This window comes from Pristiophorus japonicus, chromosome 5, assembly GCF_044704955.1.
Source record: "Pristiophorus japonicus isolate sPriJap1 chromosome 5, sPriJap1.hap1, whole genome shotgun sequence".
Taxonomy (NCBI): Eukaryota; Metazoa; Chordata; class Chondrichthyes; family Pristiophoridae; genus Pristiophorus; species Pristiophorus japonicus.
In genome coordinates this window covers 42,558,276-42,579,929 of record NC_091981.1, presented here as the reverse complement: position 1 = coordinate 42,579,929, position 21,654 = coordinate 42,558,276, and the positions used below count along the sequence as shown (strand labels likewise).

The following is a 21,654-nucleotide window of genomic DNA, read 5'->3' as shown; positions in this document are numbered from 1 at the left end:
TTTCAAGAAATCTAAGGGCAGATTTTTCTCCGATTCAGGTGAATTTATAATGGGGAACAAAGAAATGGCGGACCAGTTAAACCAATATTTTGGTTCTGTCTTCACGAAGGAAGACACAAATAACCTTCCGGAAATACTAGGGGGCCGAGGATCTAGTGAGAAGGAGGAACTGAAGGAAATCCTTATTAGGCGGGAAATTGTGTTAGGGAAATTGATGGGATTGAAGGCCGATAAATCTCCGGGTCCCAGAGTCCTTAAGGAAGTGGCCCTAGAAATAGTGGATGCATTGGTGATCATTTTCCAACAGTCTATCGACTCTGGATCAGTTCCTATGGACTGGAGGGTAGCTAATGTAACACCACTTTTTAAGAAAGGAGGAAGAGAGAAAACGGTAATTATAGACCGGTTAGCCTGACATCAGAAGTGGGGAAAATGTTGGAATCAATTATTAAAGATGAAATACCAGCGCATTTGGAAAGCAGTGATAGGATCGGCCCAAGTCAGCGTGGATTTATGAAAGGGAAATCATGCTTGACAAATCTTCTAGAATTTTTTGAGGATGTAACTCGTAGAGTGGACAAGGGAGAACCAGTGGATGTGGTGTATTTGGACTTTCAAAAGGCTTTTGATAAGATCCCACACAAGAGATTGGTGTGCAAAATTAAAGCACGTGGTATTGGGGGTAATATACTGACGTGGATAGAGAACTGGTTGGCAGACAGGAAGCAGAGAGTCGGGATAAATGGGTCCTTTTCAGAATGGCAGGCAGTGACAAGTGGGGTGCCGCAGGGCTTAGTGCTGGGACCCCAGCTCTTTACAATATACATTAATGATTTAGATAAAGGAATTGAGTGTAATATCTCCAAGTTTGCAGATGATACTAAGCTGGGTGGCGGTGTGAGCTGTGAGGAGGCTGCAGGATGACTTGGACAGGTTAGGTGAGTGGGCAAATGCATGGCAGATGCAGTATAATGTGGATAAATGTGAGGTTATCCACTTTGGTGGCAAAAACACGAATGCAGAATATTATCTGACTGGTGGCCGATTAGGAAAAGGGGAGGTGCAACGAGACCTGGGTGTCATGGTTCATCAGTCATTGAAAGTTGGCATGCAGGTACAGCAGGCAGTGAAGAAGGCAAATGGTCTGTTGGCCTTCATAGCTAGGGGATTTGAATATAGCAGCAGGGAGGTCTTACTGCAGTTGTACAGGGCCTTGGTGAGGCCTCACCTGGAATATTGTGTTCAATTTTGGTCTCCTAATCTGAGGAAGGATGTTCTTGCTATTGAGGGAGTGCAGTGAAGGTTCACCAGACTGATTCCCGGGATGGCAGGTCTGACATGTGAGGAGAGACTGGATCAACTGGGCCTGTATTCACTGGAGTTTAGAAGGATGAGAGGGGATCTCATAGAAACATATAAAATTGTGACGGGACTGGACAGGTTGGATGGAGGAAGAATGTTCCCGATGTTGGGGAAGTCCAGAACCAGGGGACATAGTCTAAGATAAGAGGTAAGCCATTTAGGACTGAGATTGGGGAGAAACTTCTTCACTCAGAGAGTTGTTAACCCTACCACAGAGAGTTGTTGATGCCAGTTCATTGGATATATTCAAGAGGGAATTAGATATGGCCCTTGCGGCTAAAGGGATCAAGGGGTATGGAGAGAAAGCTGGAAAGGGGTACTGAGGTGAATGATCAGCCATGATCGTATTGAATGGTGGTGCAGGCTCGAAGGGCCGAATGGCTTACTTCTGCACCTATTTTCTATGTTTCTATGTTTCAGGAGGCACTGCAGGAGGGTAATTTGTGTGGAGCACACAGGAAGTGGGTAGTCTGAAATAGAGCACGATCTTCCTGTGGGCCCTATTTATAATGAAAAGGGTAGAGATTGGGTGCATGTGGAATCATACAATTGGTGGCAGGCCCACAGGGGACCGGGAGTTTTAGGTGCAATCCTGGCCTTAAAGGCAGCAGCACCATTAAAGGAACATAAGAACATAAGAACATAAGAATTAGGAACAGGAGTAGGCCATCTAGCCCCTCGAGCCTGCTCCGCCATTCAATAAGATCATGGCTGATTTGGTCGTGGACTCAGCTCCACTTACCCGCCCTCCCCGTAACCCTTAATTCCCTTATTGGTTAAAAATCTAAAGTACAATAACAAGTACAATAAAAGTGCCATGCCAGAATATCATTGATCTCGCCAGTTTGTGCTGTTTATTGAGGCTTGATTTTTCTTCGGTCAGCTGCTTCTGAATACTTGATAGTTATGCACTTTATTATATCAGACAGAAGCTGAAAAGTTGCTGTTTCTGACTATATTTTAATGGGTCTACCCAACAACAACAACTTGCATTCATATAGCACCTTTAATGTAGTAAAATGTCCCAATGCATTTCACAGGCAAATTTTGTGACAAATCACATAAGGAGATTTTCGGACAGGTGACCAAAAGCTTGGTCAAAGAGGTAGGTTTTAAAGAGTGTCTTAAAGGAGGAGAGAGAGGTAGAGAGGCGGAGACATTTAGAAGCTGAGGGCATGGCTGGCAATGGAGGGGTGAAGGAAATTGGGGATGCACAAGAGGCCAAAAGTTGAGGAATGTAGAGTTCTCAGAGGGTTGTAGGGCTGCAGGAGCTTACAGAGATGGGTAAGGGGCGAGGACATAGAGGGATTTTAACACAAGGATGTTGTGTTCATCTTTGTGTTCAAATTCATACCCACTGTGAATATCTTCATGCTATTGGGCAATAGCTGGAATAGAGCAGATCTCGAACACAAGGTTGCGCATGCCTTGGGGGGAGCTAGTAAGGGGGTCAACAGCAAACAGGAACAGGAAGCACCATATGAAGAATAATGGTGCATGAATAGGAGGAAGATGTTGGTTTGAATGTGAGGGCTTCTCTTGATTTCAGGTGGCATGAAGCAGTTGTCAGGGGAAGAAGGGGGATTCTTGCTCTGTCGCAGGGAACCGGTTGTTAATAGCTCAGGAGATGATCTGGCAAATTACTTCAGCAGCTGTCAATGGGGCTCCTTGTTTTTTGCTCTAACTAAGCCATCTTGCAAAAGTGTGGTTTCCATAGTCCTGAAACAAACTTTGACACCATTTTAAATTGAAAAGCCATAATAAAAGCCTTTCTTGACAATACCAGCCTGGCCCTTTAAGTCAAATAGTACCCAGCTGCACCTCTGGGAGCAGTCGTGCCAGGCTTAATGGGGATAGTTTGCCTCTAAACTTCACCGGTGCAACTGCAGGAAATCTATGCGCAGAGCCATCTGATAATCACTTGCATGGAATTTATTTAGCGTCCTCTTCAGACCGATTCAGGAGCAATCTCCTGAAAAGCCATATCAGAAATTCAGGTGCGTGTTTTGTTTGACCAATAATGTAACACCATTTTGCCCCAATGTCATCAACAGAAAAACAATTCCACAAGTGCCACCTTATCTTCAACATGCACAACAGATTGAATAATTTATACACAGTCTGAACAAAACAAAAGGAAATTCATAATCCAAATCATATTATTGTCATTGCCTACAGACACACTGGAGGAGAAACTGAGCTCTGTAGCACCTATTACATGACTCTCCTAACACACAAAAATGGGGTCCAAGATGCGCGAGCACACTTCCAACAGGAAGCCAACTTGGTAAAGGGGTTTGTGCGCGTGCACCTAACGACCACTGGCAGCATGTAGAGCAGGCAGATTATGATGTCAATCACTGTGCAACACTGATTTTGGCGCCAGCACTGCCATTTTCATATGCCACACTTCAGCCTACCTCGAATCTTAACCTTGCATAGCTGAACACGATGTTAAATGATATGAAGCAACCCCCCCCTCCCCCATCCCACCCTGCCTCACCCGCAGGAGGAAGTGGAAATGGAGTAACAGGAAGAGGAAGGAAGACTATAATCTAGACAGCCCGTTTCTGCCCGGGCTCTACATGATCAAATAATTCATTAGCGATAGCAGTAACCTCAACCACACCTCCCCATTCACCAACAGTTCCATGCTCCATACCTTTTCCTCTATCACTGACCATCATATCGTCCTCTTTCCAACAACACAAAAATAAAAGCACCAGAAAATGCATATTCCAATCCAAATCCAGATTGATAAATTCAATCATGACATAATCATACAAAAATAAACTCATCACTCTTAGGCATTTGCTTCGTGCCTCTTCTTTGTGTCTTTGCGCCTCTCAGTGCTCCTTCGAGGTGCTTCCCTATTGGTTGCAGCTTGGCCGGTGGAAGGCTAGTAACCTGCAATTGAGGATACTGAAGATGACCTTGGAGGGCGACCTCGAGTAGCTCTGGGCCTGGAAGGCCCAGCTGCAGATCGCACCCTCTTGTCATGGGCAGCAGCAGTCTGGGCTGGCTGGCTGATGGGCAAGGGCAATGGCAGAGTGGTAGGTGTGGGAGCAGGAATGCTGTCATCCTGAGAGAGCACAGCAGGTTCCTGTTTCATGGAGCCACTGTAACTCTCCCGGGGCGGTGCCTCAGCAATTCTACTGGTCTGTTGGAGAACAGATTGCTGGACTGAAGAGGCCCTGGAAGCTCCTTTGAACAGTGGTGTCCAGACTCATGAGGACAGCAGCCTGAACTGCTGCAGCACTCAAATCTTTGATGGAAGCTGCATGTGCTGCAGTGGAAGCTGTGACATGAGCCATCAGGAAATGATGGGCTCCAAGCTCTACACAAAGCCCTGTGCCAAGTTGGCACTGGACTCCTCCTTGCTGCTTGACATTGAGCACAGCCTTTCTGACAGGCTTTCCAGTGCACCAAACATTTGGTTGTGTACACCCATCAGCCGCCTTCTGTCGCCTGGCCCATCAAAATCCTTATCTGAGTTCTCTGCAGCAGAACTAGAGTGCAACCTCCCACTCCAATGAGCTGGCACCTGCGCTATCCTTTACCCCCATCCTGGCTCCTGTATACGCGTGCCCGGTGTTTCACCATGTGCATATAGCTTCTCTATCCAAGCATCTAAAATACGCGCAGTGTCAGTATCTGTGGCTGGGCTGGTTACAGTTCTTGGGTATCTGAAATGAAAAAGGGATAAGGATTGGGTTGTGGTGAGAGGAGAAAGTAAGAAATGCTTACATCCTCAGCAACTTCTCAGTCGGAAGAGATTTAGGATGGGGGAGAGGTGGACTGAAAGAAGGAGGATTAGTTATGCGGATACCCTCGTCATTAATCCCTCCAGCGCTGCAAGCGGCCACAGCCTCAGCAATGCCCCTTCCTATGATGGCCAAAATTCTCCTCCATGGGGGTTAAAACATGCAGGCATGCTTGTCGTCCTCCTGTTCTTGGCTGCTGCCTGCTGTAATGCGCCACCTTCTACTGCAAGAAAGTGAAAAGTGTGTCAGTGAGTGTCCTGCAGTGTGTTTGGGTAATGGGACTGTCATGGTTGAATAGCTGCCAGTGTGTGCAAACTATGAGTTGTGGGTGCGAGGCTTGCAGCTGTGCTAAGTGTGTCAGGGTGAAGTAAAGCATATGAATTGAAGGGATGATTTCTGATTGATCGAAATTGTTGGTAGGTGGGTGATTGGCGTGTAGTGAATTGAGCAGTGGATGAGACTAGTGGTGCAGCTGGTTGTATACGCCATTTGAAGATGAATTCAGATATTGACAACTCGTGTCAGATGGTTAAACTTCTTCCTGCACTGCATCCATGTTCTTCGAGCAACACTCCTGGTATTGAACCACACCGCTACTTCTTCCCACTACCTCCTAAGCATGTGACTGAAGGGCTTCCTGCACCCCTGTGGATACAGGATGCCTCTCCTTCTCTCCAAGTCTTGCACCAAGATCTCCAGTGCATCGTCAGAAAACCTTGGTGCTCGCTGTCTCACATGTTTAACCATTGCTCAAAGTTTTAGAGCACTGCTTGAGTTTTCAAATAACTCCCACCACTTCTTGCAGCCGCAATGTACTGCCCTTTAAGAGGTGCAGGCTGCCTATAAGTGACGTTAGCCTCTCGCGCTATCGGGCCCCCTGCTGTTGCATGCAGCCAATGAACAGTGTTGGTAATGCTGGCTGCATGCAGCAACCGGGCACAAAAGCAGGCAGCATAAATTTACTGTTCTGCCTGCAACGTAATGAACGGGTGGGGGTTAATCATGTATCTGGTTCCCAACGCCCTTTTTCAAGGCTCAGCCAATTTCTCCCCTGCATTCCCTGTGGTGTCCACCAGGCATGGAAGGCCCCAAGTGTACTGGTGGGTATCTCATGCTCCCTTTCAAGGGCCACCCGGGCATGGACAAGACAGCGGAAGAGAGACAGGCAGCCAGAGCGACACCCCCATCCACTCGCACAAGCTGCACTCATCCTGGAATTAAGTTACAGAGTAGGGGGGGGGGGATGTTTAGCACTCAATTTTTCTGTTTTTGGGCTATGACTAGGAAGCTTAAACCTCGGAATGCACACCGTCTAAAGTTTAAAAAAATTGATGAGGTCTTAAACAATTCCTCTTTACAAAAGAACACAGCTTGCCAAGATACCGACACCTGTTTGTTTCTGACGGGGTTAATCTCTACAGCATGCTGGGAAGCAGCCCTGGCTCCGTAGCCCAGTTTACAGATGCAAGATGGCCACACATATCTATTCCAGATCTTGCAGCTACTTCAGTGGGAGCAAAGCGATGTTTTAATCTCATTGGGAGCACAGCCAGGCATTTCTTGGAATTTGAATCATTTAGGGTTTGATCTACAGGCTAGAACCAGCCATGGAGCTTTGGGAGCATTGAATCATAAGCACATAAGGAGGCCATTCGGCCCATCGTGCCTGTGCCAGCTCTTTGAAAGAGCTACCCAATTAGTCACACTCCTTTGCACTTTCCCAGAGCCCTGTACATTTTTCCTCTTCAAATATTTACGCACTGGCTTTTTGATAGTTATCACTGTATCTGCTTCACCGCCATTTCAGGTAGTGCATTCCAGATCATAAAAACTCGCTGAGTAAAACAAAAAAAAAATCTCATCTCCTCCCCTGGCTTTTTTTCCAATTATCTTAAATCTGTGTCTTCTGGTTACTGACCCTCCTGTCAGTGGAAACTGTTTCTCTCTATCTACTCTATCAAAACCCCTAATACTTTTGAACACTGCTATTCTCTGCTCTTAGGAGAACAATGCCAGCTTCTCTGGTCCCTCCACACAACTGAAGTCCCTCATCTCTGGTACCGTTCTGGTCAATCTCCTCTGCACCCTCTCACAGGCCTTGTCATCCATTCTGAAGTGTTTTAAACATAAAAAGGACAATGTGTTGTCTTGTTGAGAATAAATGCCTGATTAACCATGTTTAACGCTAACCTACACGCAGATCTGTTCATGTTTTTTCGACTTTCACAGTTACATCGCTGTTGTGGTATTTACGATTGGGTGTATTGAAATCCTGGGTAATTGCATGCACAATATGGTATCGTTTTTGTTTGACTAATGAAGCTTATACTGAGCTATCAAATATACTCAACATATAATTTAACACTTACCAGCTTACACAGATAGTCCCACTAACAGGGTGGTTAAAGTTACTCAACTTTTCAATGGTAAATTTATTTAAAGTAAGCTCATCCCAACTTGCACGCAAAGCGTGGCATAAAACATAAGAAATAGGAGCAGGAGTCGGCCATACGGCGCCTCGAGCCTACTCCACTATTTAATAAGATCATGGCTGATCCGATCATGGACTCAGGTCCATTTCCCTGCGCACTCTCCATAACCCCTTATTCCCTTATCGGTTAAGAAACAGTCTATCTCTGTCTTAAATTTATTCAATGACCCAGCTTCCACAGCTCTCTGAGGCAGCGAATTCCACAGATTTACAACCCTCGGAGAAGAAATTCCTCCTCATCTCAGTTTTAAATGGGCGGCCCCTTATTCTAAGATTATGCCCCCTAGTTCTAGTCTCCCCTATCAGTGGAAACATCCTCTCTGCATCCACCTTGTCAAGCCCCCTCATAATCTTATATGTTTCTGACTTCCAATGAGTAGGGGCCCAACCTACTCAATTTTCCTCATAGTCAACCCCCTCATCTCCGGAATCAACCGAGTGAACCTTCTCAGAACTGCTTCCAAAGCAAGTATATCCTTTCGTAAATATGGAACCCAAAACTGCACGCAGTATTCCAGGAGTGGCCTCACCAATACCCTGTATAACTAGCAAGACTTTCCTGCTTTTTTACTCCATCCCCTTTGCAATAAAGGCATGATTATGCAGCCAGATTCCTCCAGCTCCCTCTCCAATTGCCACCAAGTTGGTGCCCCAGCTGTGCCAAAACCTGTACGGGCACCACCTCACCTGAGCAAGTGCCCCCAACCTCGATAATTTGGACCAGGTAAGGCACTCGACCTCCCAGCCTCCATACCCAATAATAAATGGTTCCAGTACCCAATGAGCAGTGGCTTCTGACTTCAGTATCAGCTCTTTGTTATGGTGGTAGGTTGGGAGACACAAATCTCTGGGGCCTCTTTCTTCTCAACTTGCTAGTAGCTGTTTATGTTGCCAGCTCCACCTATCAACATGTCCTGGGCAATCACCTCTCATTATGGAGCTTGATTAGCTCATTTGTGAGTGAGTGCATGGAGGGTCCTCTGGAACAGCCGTCCCCATGCTAAAATGCCTGGATTGCTTTATCGGCCACGCCTTTGATTGAATCAGGTTTCCGAGGATGATTAAATGGTATTTAAATTGATTTTGTACTGTCTCAGAAAAACCCCTGACATTTTCAACAATTGAAAAGAGAGTAAAGTATCCTCTGCTCCCTCACCTATTGAATGTCAGACTGTGAATCTTATTTACTGTTTCTCTTATCTCAGCCTGAAGCATTTCTAAATCTTGCAAATCGCTTTATGCAGCTTGGCTATTCTTCCAGTTTACTGAAATCTAATTTGTCTGGTAGGTTTATGTGGAAGGAAGCAATTTCTTTGTGCTTTTCTCCTTATTCATAGGTCTTGTTTATTCTTTCTCTGTAAAATGGCAATGGTTGCAATGGGCTAGGGTTGCGTTTCACACATTTGACAGTTTAACACCCATACCCTGTCCCTCTCCTGCATGTCATGGGGATGACTATCAAAGCCATGATGTCTGAGTTGCTAGTCCAGTACCATAATTACTAGATGTCAGTTGAGTGATGCAGGGTGTGAGATGTTGATTGATTAACACATGTTGCTATAAGTGTTGGTTGAGCTTCGCCATACATTTGGCTTGGCTACTGTTATACTCATAATAAATGGTCAGACCGAGTACTGTGTGTAATGAGCAAGTGTGACCTTAGCTCCTTTATTGTAGGTGCCCTGCTTATATACTGTGCTCCCAAGAGATGCTGGGATCCCTTGGGACTCCAACAGGTAGCCCTCTGGTGGACAGGTGTGATGCAGGTTACAAGGGGTTAAATACATAATATCACTCTCCCATGAAGTCAACAATGCAACTTATTTACAAGGTGAGATGATCTGGGGCTTTGCGCTCCCTTGTCGATCGTCTCGTACAAATGCTGGCTCCTTTCAGGTCTCAGCTGGTGATATTTGCGGTAGCTCTCAGTACGCCACACGTTGCTGCATTTGACAGGTGACCGAAGGATGAACTTTATAAGCTTCCCTATGACCAGAGAGGCACAGACAGAGAGGGCTTTGGGTTTCTCGAGAATAGCAAACTTCCCCAAGGTGCAGGGAGCAACAGACTGCACCCACATCACCCTGTGAGCACCTTTTCAGGAGGCAGAGGTGTTTTGGAACCGAAAGGAATTCCACTCCCTGAATGTGCAACTCGTTGTCGACCACAAGTAAATAATAATGGCAGTAAATGCAACATTTCCAGGGAGCATCCATGATACGCATATCTTGCGTGAGAGCACTGTCTCTGACCTGCTAAGAGTCACCCACAAGGTCACGGATGGATGCTGGGAGATAAAGGATATGGCCTTGCCAATTGGCTCCTGCGTAAGCCAGACAGAAGCCGAGAAGTGCTACAACGAAAGCCACATAGTCACATACAACATCGTCAAAGACAGTTGGAGTGCTTAAGCAGCGCTTCAGATGCCTGGACCACCCTGAGCAGGTCGCTCAGTTTATTGTGGTGTGCTGCATGTTGCATAACTTAGCTATCAGGAAGGGACAAGAATTGCCAGATGGGACTGCCAATCCATCTCAGGAGAGAGGGGAGGCGGAAGAGGAGGACGAGGAGGTGGATGAGGACCTCGGGGAGGACAATTAGGCTGGCGTTGGAACTATGCCCCCACCCGACTCTAGACCGCAGGAAAGGGCCCGTGATAGTTACGCAGCTGCAAGACTATTGCGTCAGCAGCTTATAAATGAATGATTTGCATTACATTGGTTACAGTTACAATTGATTTATGTTACATTTAATCTTTGCCTTTCCTGAACTGGCCTCGCCAGTGTTTGCAAACTTTATAAATGCGTAATGTTTCTGCTATCTGAAGACACTGCACAACAATGTTAAGTTAAATCAAATGTTTTTAATACTATTACTAAAAAAATGGTTTAAAACAAATACAACATCAGTTAAAACCCATATACCCCCCTCCCTCACCCCAACAGTGAAACATTTATAAATAACAACAAATTTTATAAACAATAACAACGATTTTTATTAACACAGCTGTATCCCCCCTCCCCCACCACACCCCAACAGTGAAAATGTTTTAAATGAACAACTACAATAAGAACAGCAACAACAACATACTTTAAACAATTCAAACACCAACTCACCCACCCACCCAACATTCAACAAATTTTTTGACATAAACAACAAGAACCCTCCCTCCCTACTTGTGGCTATGCCCCTCCTTTCCTCCCCCCCCCCCCGTGTCTGTACCCCACCTCTTCCCCTCCCCCTACCAACTCCAAGTCGCTTTGCAACAGGGCACCTCGAGCGTTGCTTTGGTGGATGGGGGAGGGGGGGGGTGCTGTGGTGACGGCAGATCCATTGATTGGCCTGTAGATGGAGAGGACTTTTCTGAGGAAACGTCCTCCGAGTCAGAAGCAAGAGCTTCCTCCTGACTCACATGTGTCTCGAGCAATGGGGGCATGGCACCTTGGGGTGCAGTGCCGTATTCCGGGACCACTAGCTGTCCTCTGGCACCCGTGTTCTCGGATATTCTTTCCAGCGCCACTGCAATCCGCATCATCTTCTCGGAGACGATCGCGGACAGAGTAGCAACCTGGCCAGATAACCCGCCCATTGCTTGGAGGAGCTCCTGACCTATGTCGACGCTCGTCCTGGACAAGTTCACCATGTCCACACTTAGATCCGCCGGTCTCGGAGCAGTCTGACCTCGCCGAACCTACCTCCGCGGGGTCGGCACAGGCATGGAACCACTCGGTGTGCCCTGCTGTAAGCCGCTTGGCCTCCCTACCTCCTCGGTTGAAGAGGACATGGCCAAAGGAACACAGGAAGAAAGGGGAGCAGGCTCCTCCTTCACCTCCTCACTATCCTCGGTGGATAGGAGGATCTGCAGCAGAACGGGCGAGATTCTTGCCTCCTCCCCTCCAGAGACAACGACAGGAACTTCCGCAGCCTGACAAACCTGGGGTAGCTGGAATGCCTGTGTCTGTGCCTGTACTAACTGGTGACCTAGAAAACATAAATGAGGTAAGTAGAATAAATATACTGATAGACATCACATATAATTAACATCATGATTGTGCATTACAGTGATATTTCATGATCCCATCATTAATTACATCAATCATATATTATACGGAAATGAATGGCATTAAATTACTCAATGGTTTATACATTAGTCACGTGGCGCGAGAACGGGTTCAGCCGACCAGTTGTGGACTCCAACCAAGGCCAACGCCTGCTCTTCCAAGTTTGTCAGAGGGCTTATATCTGGTGAATCGCCACCCGTGCGCCGCTGCTTGGCCCTATTCTTTGAAAGCTTCTACTGCTAAGTTGACAAGGGCATGGCATGGCATAAGATCATTGCTAGGTACTATTACAGATAAAACAGATTGCAGATTACTGACGGATATCGTTATTGTTATTATTATTATTATTGTTACTATTACACAACCCAACACACAGACAATCCACAATTAGTCATCCCATGCTAATTATTGTCACCGTTAATGTTATGTGCTATTACACTTCACATGCATGGTTATATCTACCATCTGAGAATAACTTGAATAAGATCGAGGTTTAGATTAAATGCATGATACCAAGATTACCAGCCTAACTACAGTACATCAGATCTGCATTTAAATTAATCATTGCATCATTACAATTTATTATATAATTAATTTAATATGTACTCTGCCGGAACCAACCAGATAGTTCCAGCGCTTGCAGCACTGGTTGGATTCTTTGACTTTGTGCGTGTTGGATGAAATCACCTCGGCAATGTCTGCCCATACATGTTGCTATACCCACGACCACCCCGGGTCAATTGTGCCCACCAATTCTCTACTACTACTAAGGCAGCATTGGCCTCCTCGCTGAACTGCTTTGCGCACCTTCGTCCTCCCATCTCTCCGCTTCAGCCACTTCATCCTCCTACTCGCTCAAAACTACGTCCTTCTCCATCCTTACTTCACTAATATCCATTTTATTTTATTTTATTTTAATCCAGAAATCAAAAAAATTCACCAAAAACACCCGTAACACCAAGAATCACCTATAACACTACAAGAATCCCTCACCAGATTTCTACACTATCTCCCTCTCTCTCCTCTTTCACTTTCACTTTCTTCTGCGTATGTGCAGATGACCCCTAACCTCCTGAAACGCAGGAAAAGACTGTTGCTATGGAAGCCGGCTTGCTAACGCCCAAATTAAAAAGTGGAAACTAACGGGCTTTAAAATGGGCAATATTTCGGCGATCACAAAAAAATATATCATCGCTAACGCCGGAAATACCACCCACTTTTGGGCGATCTGAAGACTAATGCAAAGTCTAGCCCCATAAGTTGTTGAACATGGCAGTTGCAACTGAAGAAACTGTTCTCCTCACCCATGTTTGATCTTTCTATACAGTGTTTGCTTTCCTCAAACTTCTGATTTCCTTGTCAAATCAGCCGTTGCTCTTTCAATGCCCAACAGTTGTGTGTGAATGTTTACTGATAGACAATTTTCAACCACAAATCTTTAAACCAACAATTTCTTCAGGTGATAGGTAGGCAAGCAGAGCCCATCGGATGGAGAATTCCAACCTTTCTAATAAAGACCCACCCGCTTTACAGATTTTCCAAGTGACTATCTTCCCAGACAGGCAGAAATTCACCTCAGGCGGTAGCACAAAACAGACAGTGTCGCATCGGCCGCCCCTCATAAGCCCCGCTTGATATTCAGTTCAATTGAAATCAATATCGGGCGGGTGTATAACCCACAGCCAATCCGATACCTCCTGCTTTGTGCTGAAGATTAATTTCTACCCCATAGTGTCTGTATAGCCAGTCACTTGGGAAAATCTGTTCCAAGTGACTGGGCTCCACAGACACTATGTGCTGCTCAGTGACAGGCACCAATGTAACTTGAGGCAATAAATCAATTACTAAAAAAAAAAGTAGATTATGGACTCTGGTAATATGCCTGTCATCTAATCTCAGGGTATGAATGATAACTGTGAGCTGCCTGGGCTGAAATTTTTCCTTCTGCAAGTTCAGTTCTGGTTCCCAAGCAATGCTGTTTGTATTCTAAATCTCTGCATTCTCAGTAAAATTATTTTCAAAAACACCAATACAAGAGAGTAAATTGTAGGCTATAAACTAATCCTGGGGTTGACTAGTGAGCATGAACTGTTCTTTATTGGATTTTAGTCATTTAACTCAGCCCCACGTTTTGAAGGATGGGTTTGTAAGGTAATTTCACAACTGAAAAATTGTATTGATTATAAAGCAAACTGAATCATTTTAAACAAATCCACCCCCCCCCCCCCCATCACTGAACAAAATAGACATTTTTAAAGAACAACATGCTTCACAAAGCTTCCCATCATTTAGAATGATTGAAATCATGTTTTTAAAATATCAGTGGAATAACGGTGGTGCAATATTAAATGCAACCCCATAGAATTCAAATCAGGAGACTGATCAGATCAACATGTGACACCTTGCAAGTGTCTTACATTTGTTGTGGTGAGAATTAGTCAATGCCCAGCAGAGTTCTTACTGAAGTCCAGCTTATGCAGAGTCATTCATTGGGGTTGGCATTCTGCTGAGTTGTTAGCGCGGCAGTTAACGGCCTATTTTAAGGGAAGGATAATGACTTTGTTGCATGACTCCCTGCAGCAGGACATCCAATGCCCGATAGTTGAATGGGGTCTTTCTGCAGCCGACCATTTTTGAGGCCCAGAAAAAGCACAGCTTTGAAGTCAGCTGGAAGCCCTCTCTGAGCTGTTGTCGTTGGAAATCCCACTGTGGCCTCAGTTCTCCCAGTGCGATAGATGCTGTCAACACATTGAAGCTAGCTTATATTGCATTGTTTTGTGAGGTCAGCCTGTTGGTCTGCATGTTCCGTAAAATAGCACATATGGGAATTCTACACAAGTGCGTTAACTGGTTTACTGAAAATAGTACAGGTACTGAAATGGCAGAATTTCATCTTCACTGTGAATCATTTCTATTGACTGACAGCCTGTAACATTCAAATGAAACACTTGGGTATCTTTTCTCCTCCTAGTTTTTTTTAATTCATTCTCGGGATGTGGGCTTCGCAGATAAGGCCATCATTTATTGCCCATGCCTAGTTGTCCTTGAGAAGGTGGCCATGTTCTGTTAAGAGAGAAAAAACTTTTTGTGAAAATATCTTAAATTACCCTCTACTCAAAAAACTATGGCCCTGAAATTCGAGGCTTCTTTCAGACGAACGCCTCCGACCCGAGAATTTTTACGAAATTACCTGGTGGTCCCGGAGGTGCCTTCGATTCCAGTGGGGAGGCCTTCTCTTCCCGCGCTGCAGAGCGCGCTCCCGTCCTCAAGGTTCCAATGCAGAAGGTGCAGTCACTTGTGATTACACAACCAATCAGGCACACTATTCTCATTAATAGCAATGAGAACTCCGTATCTATGACTTCCCATTGCTATTAATGAGAAAAAAAACCCAAACACACTAAACACCACATAAAAAAATAAAAAATACCTCACATAATTAAAATTAATTTAAATTAAAGTTAAAGTCTTCGAAAAATATATATTTTTCCGAGGTTTTTTAAAAGTTTTGTAACGAGGGTTTAAAATAAACTTACCTTAGTGGGCAGGGTTTTTAACAGAAAAATGTGTTTTTAAATTTTATTTTTATGTTTTTTTATATGTTTTAAAACTCTTAAGCTTGTAAAAGTAGGCTATGCGCCTGCTTTTACCAGGCGCAAGAAGTACCACCAGCGCTGCCTCCGCAAGATCCTGCAAATCCACCAGGAGGATAGGCGCACCAATGTCAGTGTTCTCGCTCCGGCCAACATCCCCAGCATTGAAGCGCTGACCACGCTCGACCAGCTCCATTGGACAGGCCACATCGTCCATATGCCCGACACGAGACTCCCTAAGCAAGCACTATACTCCTTACTCCTACACGGCAAGCGAGCCCCAGGTGAGCAGAAGAACTGTTTCAAGGACACCCTCAAAGCCTCCTTGATAAAGTGCAACATCCCCACCAGCATCAGGGAATCCCTGGCCCAAGACCGCCCAAAATATAGGAAGAGCATCCGGGAGGGCGCTGAGCACCTCGAGTCTTGTCGCCGAGAGCATGCAGAAACCAAGCGCAGGCAGCTGAAGGAGTGTGCAGAAACCAGACTCCCCACCCACCCTTTCCTTCAACCACTGTCTGTCCCACCTGTGACAGAGACTGTAATTCCCACATCGGATTGTACAGCCACCTGACAACTCATTTTTAGAGTGGAAGGAAGTCTTCCTCGATTCCGAGGGACTGCCCATGATGATGATGTTTACCAGGCGCAAGAGTTTTAAGGATATTTGCTGGGCAAGAGATGGGCAAATACCACAATCTTGCCCATGCGAATGGTCTTGCTGCTGAGATGCATGCGATCAGTCAAGCCAGAACTTGACAGATCGGAAAAGCTGGTTTTCAGTGCATGCACATCGCGCGCCAAAAACCAGCTTTTGCAATGCCTTCTCGGATCCGTACACACTCCGTGGGGAGGCTGGAATTTCAGGGCCTATAATATCGGGAGTATTTTTGCAAAAGGTAGTGTAATTTAAATTTGTGGCATAATTAGATTTTAATGCTCGTCATACAAGCATGTTGCATCCTCTTTGAGAGTTATAATTATGATGTGAGAAAATCAGAATGTCTGTGGAAAATGCAGCAGCTTTGGGACTCGGTTATTACAAGGAAAGTTTATTCATCTGAATTTACTTGTACTCCTAGCGTTACCTGTGCACTACTAATTGATGCCTCGGTTTTCCATTTTTTCAGATGATAGGGAGCAGTCTATCTTTAAGGAATTCTCCATCTAGTGGCATCACTTGGGCGAATAGGCAGCTGTAGATTCAATCCCGTTCTTTTCAGTAACTTCACTTGTAAACAAAACCGTGAACATTTTGTCGACTAAAATATACCTGCTTGTACTTCATGTGGTATAGAAACATAGAAAATAGGTGCAGGAGTAGGCCATTCGGCCCTTCGAGCCTGCACCGCCATTCAACAAGATCATGGCTGATCACCCACCCCAGCACCTCCCCCCCCCACGCCCCCTCCACACCCCCCGACCCCCCCAGCCGCAAGGACCACATCCAACTCTCTCCCAAACACATCCAATGAACTGGCATCAACAACTCTCCACGGCAGGGAACCCCACAGACCAAAAGTCTCTCCCATATTGCTCAGTTACTGGTAGTAGTCACTGGAGGAACTGTCAGATTTTACCTGTGGCGACAGAGTTTCAAACTTCATGCATGAGCTGGGCATGGATAAATACCAGAATTGCCCTAACAATTGACTACATGTAAAAATGCTGCAATATTGATTTTCTACATTGAAAGCAACCATCATTGTCTCTATCATGTTAATAGGGCCACGGACTATTTCGTTTGTATCATTGGCCAAAGATTTAAGTGTACTTTGTAGTGGAGACTATTCAAGCTGTAGCAGGGATTCTGATACTCTCCAGTGTAATGTGAGAGATCTTTGACTTCTTTTCAAGAATATTTCTCCACAATTTTGAAACTTGCCCAATGGGAGCCAAGTACAAGAACCTGGCTAATAGCGATCCAAACATTGGATTAATAGTTGACCATCGTTACTGAAGACTCGCAGGGCTCATTCAATAGATTTAAATGACAAAATTTTAGTTGAAGGTTGGTTCTATATTATACTTGTCCGCTGTGGCTCCATTCCAGAGACTTGAACACAAAATCTAGGCTGGCACTCCAGTGCAGTACTGAGGGAGTGCAGTACTGTTGGAGGTGCCGTCTTTCGGGTTTGTTTCCATTACAGTAGACAAGGAAGAAAGAACTTGCATTTATATAGCCCCTTCTATAGCCTCAGAACGTCCCAAAGCACTTTACAGTCAATGAAGTACTTTTGAAGTGTAGTCACTGCTGTAATGTAGGAAATGCAGCAGCTAACTTGCACACAGAAAGAACCTGTTGGAGGATGGATGTTCTTACTTACAAGGTATTCCTCAGTATAATAGGATTCACAGCATTACACATAGATATTCACAGATTTATTAAGTATATGATAACTATTATTGACAATAATTAACCACGTGTTTACAGCAAAATGGTCGGCTGATCATGCCCCATTGAATTCTGATTCTTTCTTGTAGCAACGGCTGTTTTAAATCATTTTTTTTTCCACAGTTCTCTTGTGTATTGGTATTATCTACTTTTCCATTCATGTCTTTCATGTGCCATGTCATTGGATTCAGGTTTACACATCCTGATTGACCTGTCAATCAAATCCTTAGGATGAAGTCAGTTACCGAACTATTAAAGGCATTCTAACACTCCTGTGCACGTGTTACTTGTACATCACCCTAGGCCGTATTACTTTCGACAGATGTTGCCTTTCAAGGTGGCCTTTACATACTGCTGTTTATGTTTATGTATCAATACAAACACCTTCAACTTTACAGACACCTAACCACATCTCTTCCATATCTATTCTGTGAAGTTAAAAGAAGAAGAATCTAACAAGATGGTGTTTCGTGCCACCTTCAACTCGTACCTACAAACTCCCACGGTCTTGTTACATATCCATATCAGATAGATAATCAAACTTTCCAATTGAAAAGATACTGGACACAGTTAAATGAATATAAAGAAAAATCAATAGCAGTCCATTTGATTAACACTTCACTAACAGTCCCATAAATAGCAATGTGATAATGATCAGATAATCTGTTTTAGTGCTGTTGGTTGAGGGATAAATATTGGGCAGGACACCGGGAAAAATACCCCTGCTTTTCTTCAAAATAGTGCCATGAGTTCTTTTACATCCATCTGAGAAGGTGGAGAAGACTTGGGAAATTTACAAAATAGCAGCCAAAGCGGTGGTGAAAAAGTGGAGGTGGGTAGAACTGGAAGTACCCACAGACTACAGCTGGCGCAGAATGGCATTCCGTTGTTCACTGTGGTGTATGTTGATCTGAGCAGGAAAGGTAAATAAAAGATGATGGAGGTGGGAGTGAAGGAAGTATAAGTGTCCCACCCCAACCTTCCCTATTAGCATCAGTCCTGCACCTGATCAGTCAACAAGTAATGTGCCTATAGCATCAGTCTCCCTCTGTCAGAGCTAAGGCACAACACAACCTCAGATCTGTGATTAGCATCTTTCTTGAGAACCGATTAAACTCATCTGTGCCACACAGATTTAATAGATTGGCAATCTTTGGATACAAAGTGCTGAGTTAGGAATTCTGGTGTTTTAACTGTTGGGTTTCAGCATTCTCGGATTAAGACCATCTTTAAACAATTGTTGAGCTCATTAACTGCTGAATCCTGTTTGGAGGAAATTGAATTCCATTATTCGAGGTGGTGTTAGAAACTCCAAAAATTGACTGTGCACATTTGTCTTCAATGTATGGGTCAAGTGAGGTGTTTTATTGTTCCATTTTGTTCTAGAGGAACAAAATTGAATTCTAGAAGAATAGAATTGAAAAACAGAGAAGTTATATTAAACTTATATAGAACCTTGGTTAGACAAGACTTATAATACTATGCACAGTTCTGGTCTCCATATTGCAAAAAGGATATAGAGGCACTGGAGAAAGCATGAAAAAGATTTACAAGAATGCTACCAGAACTAAGATGGTACAACTATCAGGAAAGATTGAACAGGCTGGGTCTCTTTTCCCTAGCAAAGGGAAGACTGAAGGTGACCTGATAGAGGTCTTTAAGAATACGAAGAAGTTTGACAAGGTAGATGTAGACCACATGTGGGGGAGTCCAAAATGAGGGGCTATAAATATAAGATAGTCACTAATAAATCCAATAAGTAATTTAAGAGAAACTTCTTCACCCAGTGAGTGGTGAGAATGGGGAACTTGCTATCACATGGAGCAGCTGAGGTGAATATGATAGATGGATTTAAGGGGAGCTAGATAAGTACATGAAGGAAAAAGGAATAGAAGGGTATGCTGATAGGGTAAAGTAGGGTGGGAGCAGATTTATGTGGAGCATGAACACCGGCTTTAGACCTGTTGAGCTGAATTTGTGCTGTAAAGTTCTATATAGGTACATGCCTGTTATGTTAACATATTGCTTTTTGCTTCTTTTTCCTTTCCTCACCCCACTCTCTTCCAAAATATGCAGGAGTTATGCCAGTTCCAGACCAGCCATCTGTATCTGAAAAAAATAACTTGCTGAGCCCCATGCTGACTGCTTCCAACGGAGATGGCTCTGAGCCAGAGACCACTTCTGCTATTCTGGCTTCAGTCAAAGAACAGGTAGGTGCCCTTATTTAACCTTCCTAAATGTGTATCACGCTGAGCACCAAACTGTGCATTTGTGTACTTGGAATCTTTCAGCAGGAGAAGAGGGGGGAAAAAAGCATTTAAGAGATTCCCAAACTCAGAAGAACCGAAGTCTGATGTAAAGGCTTTTTAAAATATAGCTACTCCACTGGCACTGAATACAGTTAGAGTTGCCAGCACTCCAGGATTGTCCTGGAGTCTCCAGGAATTGAAGATTAATCTCCTGGACACCGCTGTGTGCAAAATCCTGGGTGAAAAATCATAGGGACGTAAAAATTGAACACTTCTGTTTATAAAAATATTGGAGATGGGGGGAAAAAGCTGACAAAGTCAAGAATTATCGAAACGGGTGATGGAGTCCTATTCACTTTCCAATTGGCGTGGGAAGGCGGAGCATGACGTGATTGGACGTTTTGGGCGACCAATAGTGGGAGCTTGGTGGCGGGGCAGTTGGAGACAGGAGGTCTCCAGGATCCACCCAGAGTTGGCAATCCTAAATACAGCAGATCAATACTTTTATGCAGAGGAGAAATTGTTTGACTGGCTTTTTCAATCGCCTCAACGAGAGCCAGTGCTTTCTGAGTTTGAAGTTTTGCATTCGAAATGCAGTAGTAGATTTGGACTGTTGGAATCCATAGAGAGATCTTTCACAATTGTTATTTTTGTTTTAAAACAATTGAATGAAACCACCTGAGATGATCAATTTTTTCCGGTACAGCATGTCCTTGAAAAAATGCAATATTTAGCTGAGAGGAGATTTTTTTAAATAATGTTCAGATTCATTATTATTTCTATTTGGATGCAAGTCTCCATAATGTATACTTCAGAAGTGTGCCCCTCTCTCTTTTTGAAAAGACTAATTATGAATGCCCTAATTATTTTGTACTTCAGGTACACTTGAGTGTTGCCATGCAGGAATTCTGAACAAACTGCAGGCAGTAGGAATTGGGCTGATCGGTTGTATGTGGCGTCATGATAATTACATCACCTGTTTCTTTCGAACCAGTATTACAGATACGTCAGAGTGAAGTGTATCTGGGTTTATATCAGAATTAATGTGCGGTGTGAGGCGTATTTTTTGCTGATTTTTGGGGATAAAATTAATTGTTCAAATTTGCCATTGTCCATCTTAACAGGCTCTAACCCTCCTTCACTGCATGCTACAAAATAGATATGCCCCAACAAATAAAGACATTACTTTTTGTGTCATGTCAACATGCATTATGAAATATTTGGCACAATTGCTAAAGAAACTTGGTTGGTAAAGCTGACCAAGATGCTTTTTTTGAAATAATTCCCAGCTATGTTTATCTCTGAGTTACCGATAGGGAGCAAAGGGGTTTAATTGCATGCAGTGCATTGAAACCTAGAAGGGATTGCTACATAGTCACTGTGTTGGTTGGAATGATGAGTTTCTAGATTCTGAGTCTATGGACATCTAAGTGACAGTATCTGTAATTACAGCACAGATAGACTGCAATAACATACAGTCCTATTGATTGGCCAAAGGGATGGCATACAGAATACAACATCAGCTTAAGATGAAAGAAAAACGGTATAACACAGTGACTGCTGGTGACAGAATCATTACTGGATGAAGTTTAACTGGACTCCTGTAATTCATTTTAATCTTAGCATTTTTATCTCCACGGTGAGGAAAAGATCAATGTAATCTTATTTTTTAAGAAAGATGCCAATTGATTAAAGAGTGACGAAGAATATCAGCCTCCTTTGAAAAATGAATTGCATCA

The 21,654-nt window shown here is 44.1% G+C and overlaps 1 protein-coding gene across 2 annotated transcripts in view; it reads left to right on the top strand.

The window, feature by feature from the left end:
- LOC139264313 (catenin delta-2-like) overlaps window positions 1-21,654 on the top strand; it is a 1,401,072-nt gene that overhangs the window by 379,356 nt on the left and 1,000,062 nt on the right. For both annotated transcript variants that reach the window (XM_070880575.1, XM_070880576.1), the window contains one exon: window positions 19,743-19,876. In XM_070880575.1, the coding sequence (XP_070736676.1) occupies window positions 19,743-19,876 (134 nt within the window). The remainder of the gene's footprint in view (window positions 1-19,742; window positions 19,877-21,654) is intronic.